Genomic DNA, 18,881 nt, shown 5'->3' with positions numbered 1-18,881 from the left:
AGCATTGTTTTAATGAATGACAAGCGAATGGTAACCCTTCGCTAACGGTATACGCTGGCGGGGCTCCAGTGACGGATGACAGCAGGTCAGTTAGTCCATCGTGATGAATACACCAGAAATTCAGCACGATGCTGCTAGCTACGGGATTGACAGTCCGCATTACTAACAATCCCTTATAAGTTCAGCATTAAGAGTGATTGGCATACCACGACGCTGGTTTTCATCTTTCACTCCCATCTTTGATTACGAAACGTTTAGTGTTGCTGGGCGAGGCTTCTCCTTTACTTACTGTTGGCTTTCTTACTGTCGGCTTGGATTTTCATCATCAAGATTTATATCTTATGAAATAAACTAGTTTCCCTTGTGTCCAGGTGGGTGGGTTTACGTTCATGGGCCACTTCACGTGGATCGATGTGCCCGAACGCGAGAAGAAGAGGCGAGGCTCCGACATATCGCCCACTTGGTACGTACCGCTATACTGGTTTTTTTAAATTTTTTTTTTACAACTTAGAATGGCAAACAAGCTGACGGCCCACCTGATGGAAAGTGGTAACCGTCGCCTATAGACATGAGCAGTACCATGGACATAACAGAGTATACTGTTTCGCCCATGATACCCCCATTCGTTGCCATTCCTGAGGACTCAGGTGTTATTCCTCTGTACCCTGTAAATTCACGCCAATGTTCAGCAGTGCACAGTTATGACGGCTGATACAGCAACAAGTTTCCGTCGGTAGGTCGCCGACGATGGCCGGCGGGCTGTTCGCTATCAACCGCGCGTACTACTGGGAGCTGGGCGCGTACGACGAGCAGATGGCCGGCTGGGGCGGGGAGAACCTGGAGATATCCTTCAGGATATGGCAGTGTACGCCCACATTCATTTATAGCTAACATATATATAGTATTTATTTCTTTCTTTATTTATTTACAAGAAACATGGTAAGTGTATAGATGTTACAATAAGTATAAGTCCTCATATTTCGCCATAATTAGGCGTGCTAATATTAAAGCTTAAAAAGAATAAATGTTATTTAAATGAGTCATTAAAATACGTAATTTTATATTAAAAAAAAACCTTAAAAAATGTCGTACACTTGTCAACAATAAAAAAAAGAAAGATAGAATATAGCAGTATATATAGTAAATTATCTATACTTATAATAAATCTGTAGAGAGGTCAATTCTGTACATGAAATATATTTCCAAAATAACTATCAGCGGGTGATTAGTGATCGATACTGATGCCAAAAATGCAATCAGTAAAATTTTTGTCTGTCTGTATGTTCGTTATAGAAACAAAAACTACTCGATGGATTTTAACGAAACTTGGTACAATTATTCTTCATACTCCTGGCCAGGTTATAGTATACTTTTCATCACGCTACGATCAATAGGAGCAGAGCAGTGAAGGGAAATGTTAAAAATGGCCACCCGTGCGACGCCGGGACGGGCCGCTAGTGCAGTATATATTTAAATTTTATTTAAAGCTGTTTAAGTGTAATCGAGTAACAAATACACAAATATCCTTACAAACTTTTAACATTTGCAATACTAGCTATATCCAGCGATTTTGTCCACGTGAATTAGTATACCAACTAACCTGTGTTAAGTTAGTATATAACCTACCTGTTATTAAGGATGGATAGTATATAGTAATATATATATATATTGTAGTTACAGTATCTATATATTGACACGAAGAACTCAATCGAAATGAGCCTTTTTTTTATGCAACTTAGAATTGCAAACAAGCTGACGGCCCACCTGATGGAACATAGTAACCGTCGCCTATAGACATGAGCAGTACCATGCACATAACAGAGTATACTGTTTCGCCCATGATACGCCCCATGCGTTGCCATTCCTGAGGACTCAGGTGTTATTCCTCTGTACCTTGTAAATTCACGCCATATTGCACCCTTCAAACCGAAACACAGCCATGCAAACACAACTGTACAAAGTCTTTTTTACCATTAATATTCATTATTAAACCCATGCCTGTCTGTTGTGTATATTGTACATTTCCAAATAATTAAATTTCATTCGAATCTGTTTAGTTGTTTTTAACTCTGCCTACGCTGTCGGTATACACTGGCGGGGCACCAGTGAGGGATGATAGGTGAGGATGAAGCAGGTCAGTTAGCCCACCGTGACGAATCTAACAATACATCAATTACGATGGTTTCCAGAAGGAACCACGAGGATGTCGACCTGACAGGGTGTATTGCTAGCATGGGGTTACTAATCCCCATTACTAACAATCCCTTCTCCCCCCCTCTGTTTAGTAGTTATACATGCAATGCAACTTTTGTTTTTAACAGCGTTCAAGTGTTACGTTATTAAATTTTGGTTTATTTTGTAAAATGCTACGAGTGGGAGGGAGGTTCGTAAAATGCGTTTTAAATTGGAAAAAAAAAACTAGGGAATTAAAACCTCTCAAGTTGGCAACTCTCCCTCCCATAAACTCCTCTTCCTCCTCCTCCACTTCCCATAAACTTTTAGTTTATGTCATTTATATTTTTATTTTTAATGGGTGATTATGGTATGGTAACCCCGCCTGCGCTAACGGTATACGCTGGCGGAGCACCAGTGAGAGATGATAGGTGAGGATGAAAAGGCAGGTTAGTTAGCCCATCGTGATGAATGCACTTGGAATTCAGCACTATGGTTTCCAGGGGGGACCACGTGGAAGTCGACCTGGTTGGATATATTGCTAGCAATGGGGTTCTTAGTCTCCATTATTATCAATCCCTACCCCCTTATTGTTGTGACTTTTGGTGATCACTTGGGTGTTACGTATTGTCTAGAGAGGGAGAGAGATGGGGAGAGGGAGGTACAAAAATCTTCAAATATTGCGTCACGTAATACTAGAACGTGCCGTTTATCAGTCTGACTATAGTGCGAGTTCCATACGAAGGTCGTCGATCGTTGCGCAGGCGGCGGCACGCTGGAGACGGTGCCGTGCTCGCGCGTGGGCCACGTGTTCCGCAGCTTCCACCCGTACGGGCTGCCCGCGCACTCCGACACGCACGGTACCACCGCCAACAAATACATTCTTAGTGGGGGGGCCGAGGTGAGGTAGTCGGCCGAAACATTGGCTAAATGTAACAATATCAACAAAAAATCATTGTCATTATATATTTTAATATTTTATTTAACTGTATATTTGTTTATGTATTCTAAATATTAATAGTTGTATCACTCCAGCTGCCCGCTGACGACACGCTTCCCAACTGTATCGGGTTGACTGGAAGAGATCTCTGTCAGAGACAAGTCCACCCTCGCTCACAACATTTATAAATGTATTAACAATGTAATTTACAAATGCAAAAAAGAATATATATTTTTTTAATAGTTACAATAACTATATTTTGACCCAATAATGTTTTTTTTTATACAACTTAGAATGGCAAACAAGCTGAAGGCCCACCTGTCGCCGTCGCCTATAGACATGAGCAGTATCATAGACATAACAGAGTATACTGTTTCGCCCATGATACCTCCCATGCGTTGCCATTCCCGAGGACTCAGGTGTTATTCCTGTGTACCCAGTAAATTCACTGCCCTTCAAACCGAAACACAGCCATGCAAACACAACTGCTTCACGGTAGAGAAATTAATGTGTTTATTAAATATCTGTTAAATATCCATATATATATAGGCGTCATAGTATAATATCACCTTTAGTATAACAATTGGTACAGGCATAAACACGGCGCGCATGGCGGAGGTGTGGATGGACGAGTACGCAGAGTTGTTCTACTTGCATCGGCCCGACCTCCGGGTGAGTACTTCCTATTGGATTTTTACTTCAATGCATGATTTTAGAACATTTTCACCACCTTACAAGGGAAGGGATTGTTAGTAATGGTGACTAAGAATCCCATTGCTAGCAATATACCCAACCAGGTCGACCTCCTCGCGGTTCCCCCTGAAAACTATCATGGTTAATTCCTGATGAATTCATCATGTCGGGCTAACTGGTCTGTTTTCATTCTCATCTATCACCCTTCACTGGTGCTCCGCCAGCGTATCCCGTTAGCGCAGGCGGGGTTACCATACCATTATCATACATTAAAAAAAAAGTTATTTTGATTGAAAAACTAAATTACTGAATCGATTTTGATAAAACTTCTATCACAATTGACGGAGTTATGAGGAAACAAGTATAAATAAATACACATGCCGAATTGACAACCTCCTTTTTTTTTAAGTAGGTTGTCTTAAATAGTTGTGAGTAGCGATTTTATTATTGTAGAAAAATCCTAAAATCGGCGACGTGACGCACCGGCGGGTGCTGCGCGAGAAGCTGCACTGCAAGAGCTTCCAGTGGTACCTGGACAACGTGTACCCGGACAAGTTCGTGCCCGTCGCACACGTCCACGGATACGGCAGGTACTAATGATCAGAGGGCCTACCATGTCGTGTTTTCCGAAATTTCGGAGCCAAACGAAACACAAATTTGATGTTAAAATTACATAATACATGCCGTTTGGAAATATTAAAAATGTTAAAATATTGTTCCTTTGGACTTTTATGATAGGATGTATGACGGACGAAACGTTAAACTCCATTTATTGGTCCGATTTTGGTATAAACAAAAACACGAAATTGAGTCCGAAATTTCGGAATTTCATTTCATGGTAGACCCGCAGTTCATACAACGTAATACGTACAACGGTAAACATTACTGGAAGGTTGTGCTTTACTGAAGACAGTCAAGTCTCTAGTAGCGACCTCCTTACAAACTACCTGGTAGAGAGTAGTTAGAAAGGTACGTATTTATATTATGGACCAACGGCAAATACACTGACGGCTAACTTGATGGAAAGTGGTAACCGTCGCCTATAGACATGAGCAGTATCATGGGCATAACATAAATGAATTGAAGTAAGTTTTTATTCAAGTAACCAGACAGTTGTGAACAGTTACGATGAGTGGCTGATGGGCGATGATTGAGAGCCGGCGGTTGCAGGTTCTCGAACCCGGGCAGCGGCCTGTGCCTGGACACGCTGCAGCGCGAGGCCGGGTCGCCGCTGGGCGTGTACCCGTGCCACGCGCGCCTGCACGCCACGCAGTACCTCGCGCTGTCGCTGGCCGGCCAGCTGCGCACCGAGGAGGACTGCGCCGAGCTGCAGTACGCCAGGTGAGGCTGCACACCTGCACACCCGCCCACCACCACTCACGTGACACACATTCACATATACCTCACAACACCCACGTTCGTATAACACGTGCCCCCACCCCAAATAACAGACTCCCACCGCGCCCCCTACACTCTGTCTTTATAAAACACACATTCACCAACATTTCACACCTATATAAAACGCACCTTGATCCACCTCACACCGCACACGGTAAAACTCTCTTGTCCATTCCACTTCACTTATTTAACACTCACCCTCGGCTACCCCATATCCTTATTACCCACATAACATAATCCAATTCTCCCCACCCCTCCCAATCACATAACATTTTTATAAATGGATATCTTTCTTTAATAAAAATAATCTTAATTTTTATACAGAGAGGAAGATGTGAACGAGGTCGGGCGGCGCGTGCTAATGGTCAACTGCCACGGCAAGCAGCGCGGGCAGGTACGTGTATGAAGTACTTGTCATTCCTTCACGTTTACTTGTTCACGACTCAAATCGCTTTTGAATGATCCAAATCGATTCAAATATCGCCTCGTGATGTACTGTTATTAGAAATGGAAGTACCTGCCGAGCGGGCAGCTGCAGCACGAGGAGTCGCAGCTGTGCCTGGCGGCGGGCCGCGAGGCGGGCGACGACGCCCGCGCGAGGCCGTGCGGGCCCGCGCCCGACCAGCGCTGGCGCATCGACTACAGCCGCGACAACGACTTCCGCGCCGAGGGTCAGTGGCCCTGCACGCCCACTCACTCACTCACTCACCTACTGACCATCTCAATGACTCACCGACTGACCGACTGACCGACCGACTAACTAGGTCAGTGAGTTAGTTACTAACCGACGTGAGATTCCAATATGTTATCCAAATTTCCCTGAGAGATAAGCAGAAAACCGAGTATCTAAAGTCCTCTATCCCTATGTACACCTCTTGCTCGACTTAATCGACATTTTTTATTAGTTTACTGCCTAATTCGGAAAGCAGTTTCAGTCAAGAAGAATGGTCAAGAAACTTAACCATCATACTTTATCCAGTATCCTTCCTTCCGTGGTATTTGTTTTAGGTATACGTTATATGTTTGCAGGTGAGGATGAGCCGAGCGAGCAGGAGCAACGACTGCGGAAGCTGCGCGGACAACGGTAAGTGACATACGTACAGATATACTGTATTACTCGGTTCGGACTCGGGCTCGGGCAATCAATATACTCCGGCAGGGCTTTAGCTAAATCCATGTTTAAGGTAGGGCAAAAGAACTTTTTAGTAGAGCAGAATCCATAATTAAGTGACTTCGAAAAAGCGAATCTAATTCTAATTTTATTGAGGCCTTTGATTTTAAAAGTATTGCCCCTCAATGCCCACTCCCCCCTCTATAGCTACGGCCATATACCCCGGTCACGAGACTAAGTCTCGAGTATAAACTACTAAGCTAATAAGTCTTAAACCGCCGCGATGAATACTTTCTCCGCAGCCGAATCTCTCGCTCACTGCTGTCGACGGACGAGACCGATACCGACGAAAATGACATTGTGCATACTTCGCACCCGACTCCCAGACGCCACTCGTACCGCGTACGCAAGCGGCCTCACAAGCACCGCCGTACCAAGAACAAGTTCATAGTGAAGTTGCTGCGTACCCTCATGAACGGCACGGAGGAGCATCTAGAGCTGGACATACACTGCAAGCACAAGAAGCTGTACCCCAATAACAGCTTCGTGAGGGACCTGGTCAGCATACTTAACGAGAGGAACATCAAGGTACAGTACAGTCTTGAGATGAACATAACGAATAACCTTAGAATTCGTTGAAACAGTACAGTTACCTACTCTATTTGAAATTAATTACAAATCGAAACATTCAACCAATGAAGATTTCTTACTTGAATCCGTAACCGTCCGAAGTCACAGCGCCGGGGTCGTCAATAACTGACCACTCGTATTATCACGGCAGGTGATCAACAACGGGCGCGTGTTCGAGCGGAACAAGGTGATGGAACTGTCTCGCGGCCACAGCCGGCTGCAGCACACTCAGGTAGCGTTCAAGTCCACTTCTATTGGGTCATCTAGTCCAAAAATAAGTAGATCTTGGACTATGGCCGCTAGATGACTCGTCTGCGTCATCAGTATACGCTGGCGGGGCACCAGTGAGAGATGATAAGTGAGGATGCAATAACAGGCCAGTTAGCCCATCGTGATAAATACACCTGGAATTCAGCACGATGGTTTCCAGGGGGGAGCACGTGGAGATCGACCTGCCAGGGTATATTGCTAGTAGTCCACAGTACTAATCTTCCCCGTCCCTTCCTGATGAGGGATGATAGGGGAGGATTAAAGAGGGTCAGTCGTCTCGTCGTGACCAATACACCGGGAATTAAAAACGGTATTTGATTACAAAGTGAATTATGTACAATAAAGATTTTACAATACAATATTTTCGGGGGAGGGGGGGAGCGTAGTGGTCGATTTGGCTGTATTTATTGATACCAATAAGATTGCTAAACCATTTCTAATAATTCTATGGTTATTTGAACAGAATTTATTTTGTACAAATTTCGTTCCAGTACCAGTAACACCAAAACTCTAAACTGCGAGTCTCCGAGCGGAGACTTATTGTCTGAAGATGCCTCGTTTAGAAGGGAAACGTGTATAGCAAAACGTGCGTGGATGAAATGGCAGTCGAAAACTGATGGCTAATATGGAAGTTTGTGGAACTTCTGATAGTAATATTGGTGGTTCGAGTGTTGGCAGTCGCACACATACTGATGGTAGCGGAATTAAACGAAATAATTCTAACCAAATAACCAGTGATATGGACTATCGCGAGATAACACCTACAGTACACACTACAGTACAGTACAGTATAATATTTATATGTTCAGGGCGAGACCGAATGGCCTCCAAAGAAGCGCAAGCGCGGAAGGTCTGAGCTGCGGACGTCGAGCGCGGCGACGGCGGCGCCCCCTGCCGACAAGCGGATCATCATCGAGGATTTCGTCGAGCTCACCACCGCCACCGCGCCCGCCACCAAGGTACACTTTATAGTTTTTTTTTATACAACTTAGAATGGCAAACAAGCTGACGGCCCACCTGATGGAAAGTGGTAACCGTCGCCTATAGACGTGAGCAGTACCATGGAGCTTTATGTATTTTTTTTTATCATTTATGTTATCTCGCTTTTTTTTTTGTGTATGTATGTTGTAATTTGTGTGCTGTAAGTAAGTAATGCAAATAAATTATCTATCTATCTATCTATCTGTCTGTCGATGGCGAGCTCGTGTGATGATACAGGCTGACTGTGGGCGTCGTTTATTATTATTATTTTTTTTAATTAAAAAATAATATTTCAGCGGCCGACGAAGAAGCACAAACGCAAACGCTTGCGATCGTCCGCGCCCACGACGGCCGCCCCCTCCCCCTCCCCCTCCCCCCGCCGCCGTCGCCCGCCACGCGCGCGGCACGAGCTGGTGGCGGTGTTCGGTGACATCAGGAACGACCACACACACAGCGGGTGAGGCCAGCGTGCACGGGAATGAATGACAGCGTCGCAATTAGCTGCCAATTTTCAAAAACAATTGAACCCTTTCCAATGTTTTAATGTAATACTACCGACTTAGCCGCTCATGATTAAGGATCACGAATTGATCCCGAAACTAGTCGAGCTTTCTCGATTTAATTACAGGTAAATTAAACCGGTACTTATTACATTAAAATATAATAAAATAGCACACAAACTTTTAACAATAAAATATTAAAATTTTCCTGAGTGATTATTTAAAAAAATGCTCCGCTAGCGAACTAAACTTTAATAATAAATGTTATATACAGGGTGGAAGGGGCAGGTTGGCTAAACGAAAACAGCTGATTCAGATGAATGTTCTGAATCAGACGGCATATTATTTTCCCGCCGGAAATGCACCGCAGCCGTATAGTTGACGATTGTCAGTGTTGACGCCGCGCAATGTATTTGCAACTGTACGATCCACACGACGCGCGATACCTACAGCGCGCGCGCAGTCAACGCTGCTTCTTCGTACGTAGTTTGCGTACGCTTGTGGCGTTGACCTTATATACAGCTGATTCCGCGCGTCGCGATAGGACTTTTTGATATTTCATAGTATTTATTATGAATGTATTATAAGGTACGTGGTGTTTCTTCGTAGGTGTTTTCCGAAGGTGTTTTCCGTACGCTTGTGGCGTTGATCGTACACGGCTGATGTCGCGCGTCGCGGTAGAATTTTAATACGTATATTACATTGCTGCTTTTTGGTATTTAATAGTGTTTCACTGTAAAATACTATTATTTCTTTATATTATGACATAATATCATAGATTATATGATTTTAAATGAAATAAACAACAACAAAAATTGAAATTCTCCGGAAAGAATTCCCACTGGTGTTCAGTTCACAATAATGGTCTGAATTCACCGTTCCAGTTTTTGCCAACCTGTCCCTCACACCCTGTATATATATATATATATATACTATGGTATTATTGTTTTAAAGTATAAATCCGCCATTGTTTAGTAGATCTTTTAAATGTCTCCAATGTGTGTACAACAAATAATTTATAATTCTGTATTTTCTATTGTATTTTGTATATTGCTAGCAATGGGGCTAATAGTCCCCAATACTGACGATTCCCTCCCTCCGTAGAGTGTCCTCGGACGTGGAGTCCATGAAAGCGGAGCCACGGTCGTGGTCGACGGAAGACGTGCCGATGGCGAGCGGCTCGGACAGGGAGAGTGAGAGAGACGCAGCTAGCGCGCGGCGCGGCGGCGAGCGAGGCGGCGAGCGAGGCGGCGAGCGAGGCGGCGGCCGCCAGCACGCGCCGCGCGGTGAGGCGGCCACGCTGCTCCACTTAACTCTCATAGACCATTATTAATTTTACAATCCTTACTATTTTTTTTTATACAACTTAGAATGGCAAACAAGATAAGGTATATTGATAGCAATGGGTTCATTAAACCCCATTACTAACAATCCCTTTCCCCCTACACGCCAGGATTGTGGTCCTTCTACGAATATCAAGCACGTAAACAAATAATAACAAAATTGGTCCGATAAAGGAATACGGTAATATAGAGAGGATGAAGGAATGGAAGAAAATGGAAGGAAAGATTGAAAGGCAAAATGTGTTGATAAATAAAACAGATAAACAACCGGGAAATTAATATCCGGACAAAAGCTGTACACTCCGAAGGGGGGCTTATAAAAAAAAATACATATTTGAATACAGGAGAGTCTCGGTTCCCTCGCAACAACAGCCGCGCCCCCTACACGCGGCGCTCTGAGCGCGGACATGCTCGCGAGCATGCTCGGCCGCGTGTTCACACCGACAGCGAGGGAAATGAAAACGAGGCGAGTTACACAAATGTTATATAAGTGTAGATGTCGCATCGTAGGGAAAGATATTTCTTTGTATGCAACTTAGAATGGCAAACGAACCGACGGTCCACCTGATGGAAAGTGATAACCGTCGCCTATACACATGAGCAGGATGGACATAACAGAGTATACTGTTTCGTCCATGATACCCCCCCCCCCCCATGCGTTGCCATTCCTGAGGACTCAGGTGTTATTCCTCTGAACCTTGTAAATTCACTGTCATATCCCACCCTTTAAATCGAAACACAGCCATGCAAACACAACTGCTTCACGGTAGAAACACGAATAGGACAGAGGTGGACAAGCAAACGACTTTTGTACAAAGTCTCCCTCTGGTGAAATATTTGAAACTTTCACGTGTTTTCACATATTTTAAATACACGATCGCGACTTAACGCCACATATTTTATCAATATCAAAATTTTCAATTTGTGCCTCCAGTCAAACTGTTTATAATTACTCCTCTCCATCCAAAGGTTGCCTGCGAGAGATCGCTCTTAGCGTTAAGGCCGCCCATTGTTTCCTCACTGTGATTATTTCTTGTAATTGTTTGTATCTATAATAAGTTTACTATTGTAATCTTATGGAGGAAACAATAAAGAGTATCTATCTATCTAAAATAAGCAATATATATTATATATATATACAGTCGGATGACGGCGACACTCGCACGCACTCGCTCGCCGAGCATGCTGGCGAGCACGCGCGGCCGCCGCCGGTCAAGGTGGTGATGCGAAGCAACCTCACCTTCAACCTGGACGACGAGTTCTTCGCGTTGCGTCGACAGGCGCGCGAAGATGTCGCGTGAGTCACGACGCTTACGCCTCCGTTTGAGAACAAGCTTTTGTAATGTAATCCGCCATTTTTGTGGCTGCGCCCATGTTCAAATCAGTTTATTAAATGTTAGTTTATCGTTACTTACGCTTGAAGCTCTTTCAGTTGATATCAGTAACCCTGTTGATACAGTGTTGAATAATATGCACACTGTCCGCCATCTTGTGATGGCGGCCATTTTGAAAATATTACAATATTAGCCTGGAATTACCCCTTTTTTTATACCACCGAGGTGGCAAACAAGTATACAGCTCACCTGATTGTAAGCGGTTACCGTAGCCTATGAACGCCTGCATTAGCAGGGTATTACGCGCGTATTAGAAAAAGGCAATTTATTATTTATAATATATATATAAAATGATATGTGGGGTACTACGTAATACTAACTTTACATATATGTATATAATATATTCTTAATAATATAAAGGTTGTAAGCCTCTAAAAATCTAGTAAATAAAGCACAAGTTCATTTAGTCTAGATATCATACTATTAAATCATATATTTACTTATTTCACTTTATATTTGATATATAACAAATAATATAACGTAAATACCCAACTTCTGTTAGTCCATTGACACTTATTTAAATATAGCTTCTTTAGGACTTCCATCAACAATAATTGTGATATATTTTATATAATGACCACTTGGTTCACTATACTTGTTCACTCTTGATACGTCAGGGAGCTCCGCTCTGTTCAACGGTTGGACAAGAAGTGTTGCCTCCCAACCCAAGTAACAGTCTTTTATATCTACAGGGCCGAATTCGAGTGAACAAGTCAGCGAGACCACGTGTTCTTACAATTTCATTACTTTTTAAGTATCATAATAATATATATATATATATATATATATATATATATATATATATATATATATATATATACAAAATTTGGTATAATAACAATTTTAACGTTATATTATATTTGAAGTAGTTAGTCTGATTTTTATTAATAGATGTAGGTACACATTTTAACACAAGATGTGTAAGAAAATTAATATAATTTAAAATAAATATCTAACACGCGCGTTGTTAACCCTGATGAAATATCTTTACCCCCCCTTTTGAAGAACCCCCTGCTTTAGTCTCTTCGTAACACCTCGACAGGGAGCTTATTCCATAATCTGAGCGTTCGTAGGAGAACACATTTCAGAAACCGCGCACTTGAAAATTGATAATAGATATGACAAGGTCTTAGAATATATAGATAGAGAGTCGAGCTTCAAAAACGGCTCAACTGTTTGTCAGCTAATTGTCACATTATCTGACTCGTTTTGTTGTATCAGTGTTCTATATACTTACGTACACAATGTATCTTGACGTGTCTATATTTAATTATTTAATAAATAAAATAAGTGTTTACGCATTAAAAAGATGCAGAATTTATGAGACAAAATAAATATAGAAGTTATAAAGGGATCACTCGTAACAATTTATTACTGTAAAATTGTATGAAAAAGTTGAGCCGTTTTTCTCGAAGCATTTGTATGGAGACTGTCTATATAATATAAGGACACGGTATATTGTATTAATGTGCACTGGCATCCCTAACTACTTATAATCGCCTCTCCCTTTACTCAACGTGACTGTATCACGTTTCAGTGACATCATCGGCGAACTGGCAATACCTAGCAACGCCTCCCGTGGCGCCCCACTCGTGCAGACGAGACTTGAACCGCGCGATGACACGATACAAGACCGGGGTAACACACACCAAGGGAGGGGTAACTCACACCAAGGGAGGGGCAACTCACACCAAGAGAGGGGTAACTCACACCTAGAGAGGGGTAACTCACATCTAGAGAGGGGTAACTCACACCAAGAGAGGGGTAACTTACACCAAGAACAGGATAACTCGTTTCAAGAGCAGGATAAAACAAAAGACGAGCGAAATGACGCGGTCAGCAGCGGCGATGGTGTGTTACAGTCCAGTGACGAGACCTACAGTGCGTCGGACGACAGTGAGAGTGACTAGTGAGCTGAGGGAAATAGTGTCGTAACGACAGTGCGATTAGGTTGATAATGCGACGGACGCGTTATGGCGGCAGAAATCAGAATCGCCAGTATTGTTTGAAGGCAGCGTTCTACGAGCGAAACGGTACATTTTCACCAAAGGAAAATTAATTGAAGAACGAAAAATAATTTAGTGTTTTTCATACTAACTATATAGTTTTTTTTAATGGTAACAGTGTAACCCCTGCGCTATCGGTATACACCGGCGGGGCACCAATGAGGGATGATAGGTGAGAATGAAGCAGGTCAGTTAGCCCATCGTAGTGAATACACCTGGAATTCAGCACGATGGTTTCCAGGGGCTACGTGGAAGTCAAACTGACAGAGTATATTGCTAGCAATGGGATTGGTGGTCCATATTACTAACAATACCTCCCCGGGGGGAAAGGGATTGTTAGTAATGGAGACTAAAAATCCCATTGCTAGCAATATACCCAACCAGGTCGACCTCCTCGCGGTTCCCCCTGGAAACTATCATGGTGAATTCCTGATGAATTCATCATGATGGGCTAACTGGCCTGTTTTCATTCTCATCTATCACCCTTCACTGGTGCTTCGCCAGAATATCCCGTTAGCGCAGGCGGGGCTACCATACCATTTTCATCCACCAAAAAAAAATACCTCCCCCCCCTCCCCAATTGATGTTTGTGTTACTACTAAAGTGGTCTAAACTCCTGTTGACTAAACATCCCTTCCTCCTAACTTGATAGTTTCACTCACCGTGTATGGGAGACTCAAATTTTTTTGACATTTATCGAGGCGCGTTTCTTTGGTGAAAATGTTCAGTTTCCCCGATAGAGGGCTCCCTTCAAAGGATGCTATTTCGGCTTTATCCTGTTGATGTTTTATCCATTCATTTTGTGACTTGGTTAAATCATAGAGGGAGACTTTGTACAAAAGTCGATTGCTTGGGTACCTCTGTGCCTTTCGTGTTTCAACCGTGAAGCAGTTGTGTTTGCATGGCTGTGTTTCGGTTTGAAGGGTGGGATATGGCGTGAATTTACAGGGTACAGAGGAATAACACCTGAGTCATCAAGAATGGCAACGCATGGGGGGTATCATGGGCGAAACAGAACTCTGTTATGTCCATGGTACTGCTCATGTCTATAGGCGACTATTACCACTTTCCATCAGGTGGGCCATCAGCTTGTTTGCCATTCATGTTGTATAAAAAAATCAAATGTTTTGATCAATTTATTAAACATATCATTTGATCATTCGACGCAGAAAAAAATGGTCAAGTGCGAGTTGCACTCACACATCGAGGTTTCTGTACATGGATTCTTGCATTATACTAAATAGAGACTTAATACAATAAAAACTAGACCGCATATGTAAGTTTGTTTTTGGAAGTTTTTTTGATAATGTCTCAAAAAGTGTGCTAGTTTGCAAACATCGTTTTATTTCTCCTGTAATATTCATAAATTGTTTTACAAACTGTAATTTTGTATAATGCAGTATGTGTGGGCCAACAGTATGTAAAATTGTTTCAAATTTCAAATCGTTAACATTGTTAGTTGCTGAGGTATCTGTCCCAACAGAAGGACGAACGGACAAAGTCGTATCATAATTCCCTTTCCCTTCCGACAAAAGGCCTGGTGGCTGTAGCTGCAGGTTTTCCTAGTTCAGCCCTCAGTCTACACAATACATACACTGTGTATTTTTAAGTAAATAGTTTGTTCATACAGTATCGTGGAATTTTTTTTTATACCACTGTGGTGGCAAACAAGCATACGGCCTACCTGATGGTAAGCGGTTACTGTAGCCTATGAACACCTGCAATACCAGAGGTATTACGCGCGCGTTGCCGACCCTGAAGAAACCTCTTTACCGCCCCCTTTGAAGAACCCCATGCTGTAGTCTCTTGGGAAAACCATTTGAATTTGAATAATTCATTGAATTCAGACACTAGAATATAACTCAATATCAGCCAAAGTGATATTTAATATATTTTGCCATTCCAGCACCTTTTTTTATACCACTGAAGTGGCAAACAAGCATACGGCCCACCTGATGGTAAGCTGTTACCGTAGCCCTTTTATTATGTCTATATATAAATGTTTAACGAGAAATTTTACTATGTTATCTCTCTTGTCAGATATATAAATAATATTATATATATATATATATATATGTGTGTGTGTGTGCGTGTGTGTGTGTGCGTGCGTGCGTGCGTGTGTGTGTGTATGCGTGTGTGCGTGTGTATCACTAGTACAATACGCATCCTACAGTGTCTTGGTGCTCAATAAATAAGTGTACTTAACTATGTACTATACGCATATAGAAATAAGATATGTTTTTGTTTGTATTTAGTTATAAAGGATCTACTAAGCAGAACTATACTTATGTTCTCTTTTAATACAGTATTGTGCAGTGCGAGTTGTAGAAACTAGTGTTAACTCACGGGTTCGCCCGCGTTAATTGGAATGAAATTATTGCATATAGATGTTGTAGACCAGGGGTGGCTCGACTTACTTGACTACCAACATACATACATACTTCTTGAAATCACAGATGAAACAACATAGTTCAGTACACAACTGTGTAGTATTGTAGTATTTGTTATTTCATTACGAGGAAAAACAAAACTGAAACTGATTCTTAGCAACTACTTATTTATATTGGTGCGAGCGTTGCGTCCGAGCATCTTCCGCTGGATTAGCAATATATTATATTGTTTGCCTTGCCACCATCCACTAATAGTCGACTAATAGTCGCGATCGACTGGTTGGCCACCCCTGTTGTAGGCTATTGGCACTTTGTAGAGTTTGGAGTTATTTTTTAAATTTTTTTTGCATAACGCTCATGTGATGTAATACCATATCTTAAATAGTATTCTATTGGTAGCTATGTACATTTAGGCCCATGAACATAGGTCTGGATGAAGCCTATACCTAATTGTTGTTAGATATTTTTTATTAAATAAGATAGCATTTTCCCCAGTACGGTCTTTGCCTATTTTACAGAAAAAAGGCGGGAATTTTAAATTTAGAATCTATATATGTATATAAAAAATGTCTCTCTAATTGAAACATATGTGTAGGTCATAAGGGCCATGCTCCTTTCTTGTTCAATTTGGATAAATTATAAAAGTACAACTGTATCTCTCTAACCACTACGTTGGCAAAATCGCTGATCTAAATGGGTGGCGAATTTATACCGAAGTGTGGCAACATTGCATTACATTATTTGTCAGTGTTCAAAAAGTATTGAATGTTTTTCAATATTTCTGATAAATTATTTAAAAAGTGCTGTCTAAAAAGCTTGAGAACGAAAATATTTGCATATTTTTATTTTACTTCAAGGTTTCAAATATATTTTTCCCATTAAAATTCAAATTTCAGTCTTACTATAACGTTTTATGGTTTGAAATTTAAAATTATGTCTTTAAAAATAGTCGGTGATGATTCTGTATTGCAGAAGTTGCTACACTTTGGTAAAAAACGCTCTTGACAGGAATTTTGTATATTATACAAAAAAATATCAAATTGTTAATTATAGCATAATAGATTATATAGATAGAGCGTCGAGCTTCAAAAACGGCTCAACTTTTTGTCAGCTAATTGTCAAATTATCTGACTCGTTTGTTGTATCAGTGTTCTATATACTTACGTATATAATGTTCTATATATATATATATATATATATATATATATATATATATATATATATATATATATATATATATATATTTTTTTTTTTTTTTTTTTAAAAGATGCAAAAATTTTAAAACAATAAATATGGAAGTTATAAAGGAATCACTCGTAACTATTTATCACGCAAAATTGTATGAAAAAGTTGACACGCTTTTCTCGTTGCATTTGTATGGAGACACTCTATCTATATAATGTATTGCAAATGTATCATGCTATTATATAATGAACAGTTTGTTATATTTATCTAAAATTTGTCAAATACTCTATACTAGCTGTTGCTGCGACTTCGCTCGCGCGGCGTATTTTCCGTGATGACTTGTACCTATATATTGTAACGGCGAGTGGCAATAAACCTCAAGACTGAATGTATTGTGTTTTATTTATTGATCTGAACAGCGAGAGAGGATTAACAGGTAGTGTATTGAAAACCAGTGCTTTGCTTTTAAGCAAAACTAATACTGAGCTGTAGCCTATATGGGTCACTGCGACACACATGGCGGAAACATATTTTCATATTTTATCTTTTGTTGTATATTTTAAAAAGTGTAAATAATCTGATTGTATAAACTCATTTGTAAATTTACGTGTGTCATAAATGGCTCAAATAAATAGTTTATCTATCTATCTATATTTTTTAATTGGCCGCGTGGTTCCGGTGTAGAATAGGCCACCCTTTCTTCGTTGGTAGTCGTACAAAACGACTAAGGCAAGGCGAGGGATAGGCAGCAGCAGTCCCTCTTAAAACGTCTAAAACCTGATTGCGGTTTTTTTTTATTCAATGGATGAAAATGGAATGGTAACCCCGTCTGCGCTAATGATACACGCTGGCGGGGCACCAGTGAGGTGACAGGTGAGAATGAAAAGGCAGGTCAGTTAACCCAACGTGATGAATCAATCTAGAATTCAGCACGATGATTTCCAGGGGAGATCACATGGAGGTCGACTTGATAGGGTATATTGCTAGCAATGGGTCAATTAGACCCCATTACTAACAATCCCTTTCCCCCCACTTGACTGCGGTTGTCAATCCGCCTGCCAAGCGTGGTAACTTTTTTACAACACAGGGGGCAAACGAGCCTGCGGCTCACCTGATGGTAAGTGACCACCGCCGCCCATGGTCACCCACAACATCAACGCCATTGCAGGTGTGCTGCCGGCTTTTTAAAAAGTCAAAACCCCCTATGGGGGAGGCTTACGTTCAGCAGTGGACTGTTAAAGGCTGATATTATGATATTTTTCAAAACGCCGCGCGGTTCCGGCATAGAATGGGCCGTGATGAACGTGTAATGACCGAGAGATGGACAGCAGTGTCCCTCTTAAAACATCACCAAATGGCAAATTGCGTTGCCGACCGCCCCCTAATACTGTCATTGGTTGTAAATTGCCGTGTAGGTCCCGGCATAAAATAAGCCAACCCTTTCTTTCCCGTGGGTGTCGTAAGATGCGACAAAAGGTGGGCGAGGAATGGGTTTTTTTTATACAACTTAGAATGGCAAACAAGCTGACGGCCCACCTGATGTAAAGTGGTAACCGTCGCCTATACACATGAGCAGTACCATGGTCAACCTGGTTGGGTATATTGCTAACAATGGGATTCTCAGTCTCCATTTACATTTTACTACTTATTTATTTTATAATCCCTTTCTCCCCGTCACGTGCGCGTTGCCGACCCTGAAGGAACCGTAATATACCCTTTTTGAAGAGCCCCACACTTGTTTGCCATTCTAAGTTGTATAAAAAAAAAACACAAAGGGAAGTATTGATACAGAAATATAGTCTCAATAGGCAGAAGATTGGTTTATTTTCAAATATACTCGCCGACCGACATTCCGGAATGGCAAAATC

The 18,881-nt window shown here is 41.6% G+C and overlaps 1 protein-coding gene across 3 annotated transcripts in view; it reads left to right on the top strand.

Annotated features, from left to right (window-relative positions):
* Positions 1 to 17,401, top strand: part of LOC113514612 (uncharacterized) — a 34,660-nt gene extending 17,259 nt beyond the window's left edge. For 2 of the 3 annotated variants that reach the window (XM_052901156.1, XM_052901155.1), the window contains exons 5-21: positions 372 to 463; positions 738 to 865; positions 2,937 to 3,032; positions 3,705 to 3,784; positions 4,259 to 4,395; positions 4,976 to 5,146; positions 5,528 to 5,597; positions 5,709 to 5,874; positions 6,233 to 6,287; positions 6,617 to 6,902; positions 7,096 to 7,176; positions 8,024 to 8,173; positions 8,492 to 8,652; positions 9,800 to 9,981; positions 10,383 to 10,504; positions 11,181 to 11,335; positions 12,970 to 17,401. In XM_052901156.1, coding sequence (XP_052757116.1) covers positions 372 to 463; positions 738 to 865; positions 2,937 to 3,032; positions 3,705 to 3,784; positions 4,259 to 4,395; positions 4,976 to 5,146; positions 5,528 to 5,597; positions 5,709 to 5,874; positions 6,233 to 6,287; positions 6,617 to 6,902; positions 7,096 to 7,176; positions 8,024 to 8,173; positions 8,492 to 8,652; positions 9,800 to 9,981; positions 10,383 to 10,504; positions 11,181 to 11,335; positions 12,970 to 13,342 — 2,505 coding nt within the window. In that variant the 3' untranslated portion in view covers positions 13,343 to 17,401. The remainder of the gene's footprint in view (positions 1 to 371; positions 464 to 737; positions 866 to 2,936; positions 3,033 to 3,704; positions 3,785 to 4,258; positions 4,396 to 4,975; positions 5,147 to 5,527; positions 5,598 to 5,708; positions 5,875 to 6,232; positions 6,288 to 6,616; positions 6,903 to 7,095; positions 7,177 to 8,023; positions 8,174 to 8,491; positions 8,653 to 9,799; positions 9,982 to 10,382; positions 10,505 to 11,180; positions 11,336 to 12,969) is intronic. The other variant, XM_052901157.1, reaches the window with a different exon arrangement.
* The last annotated feature ends 1,480 nt before the right edge of the window (positions 17,402 to 18,881 follow it).

This window comes from Galleria mellonella, unplaced genomic scaffold, assembly GCF_026898425.1.
Source record: "Galleria mellonella isolate WM207_F2 unplaced genomic scaffold, CSIRO_AGI_GalMel_v1 utg746, whole genome shotgun sequence".
Taxonomy (NCBI): domain Eukaryota; kingdom Metazoa; phylum Arthropoda; class Insecta; order Lepidoptera; family Pyralidae; genus Galleria; species Galleria mellonella.
The sequence above is the reverse complement of the archived record's forward strand: the minus strand, read 5'-3'. Positions and strand labels throughout refer to the sequence as shown.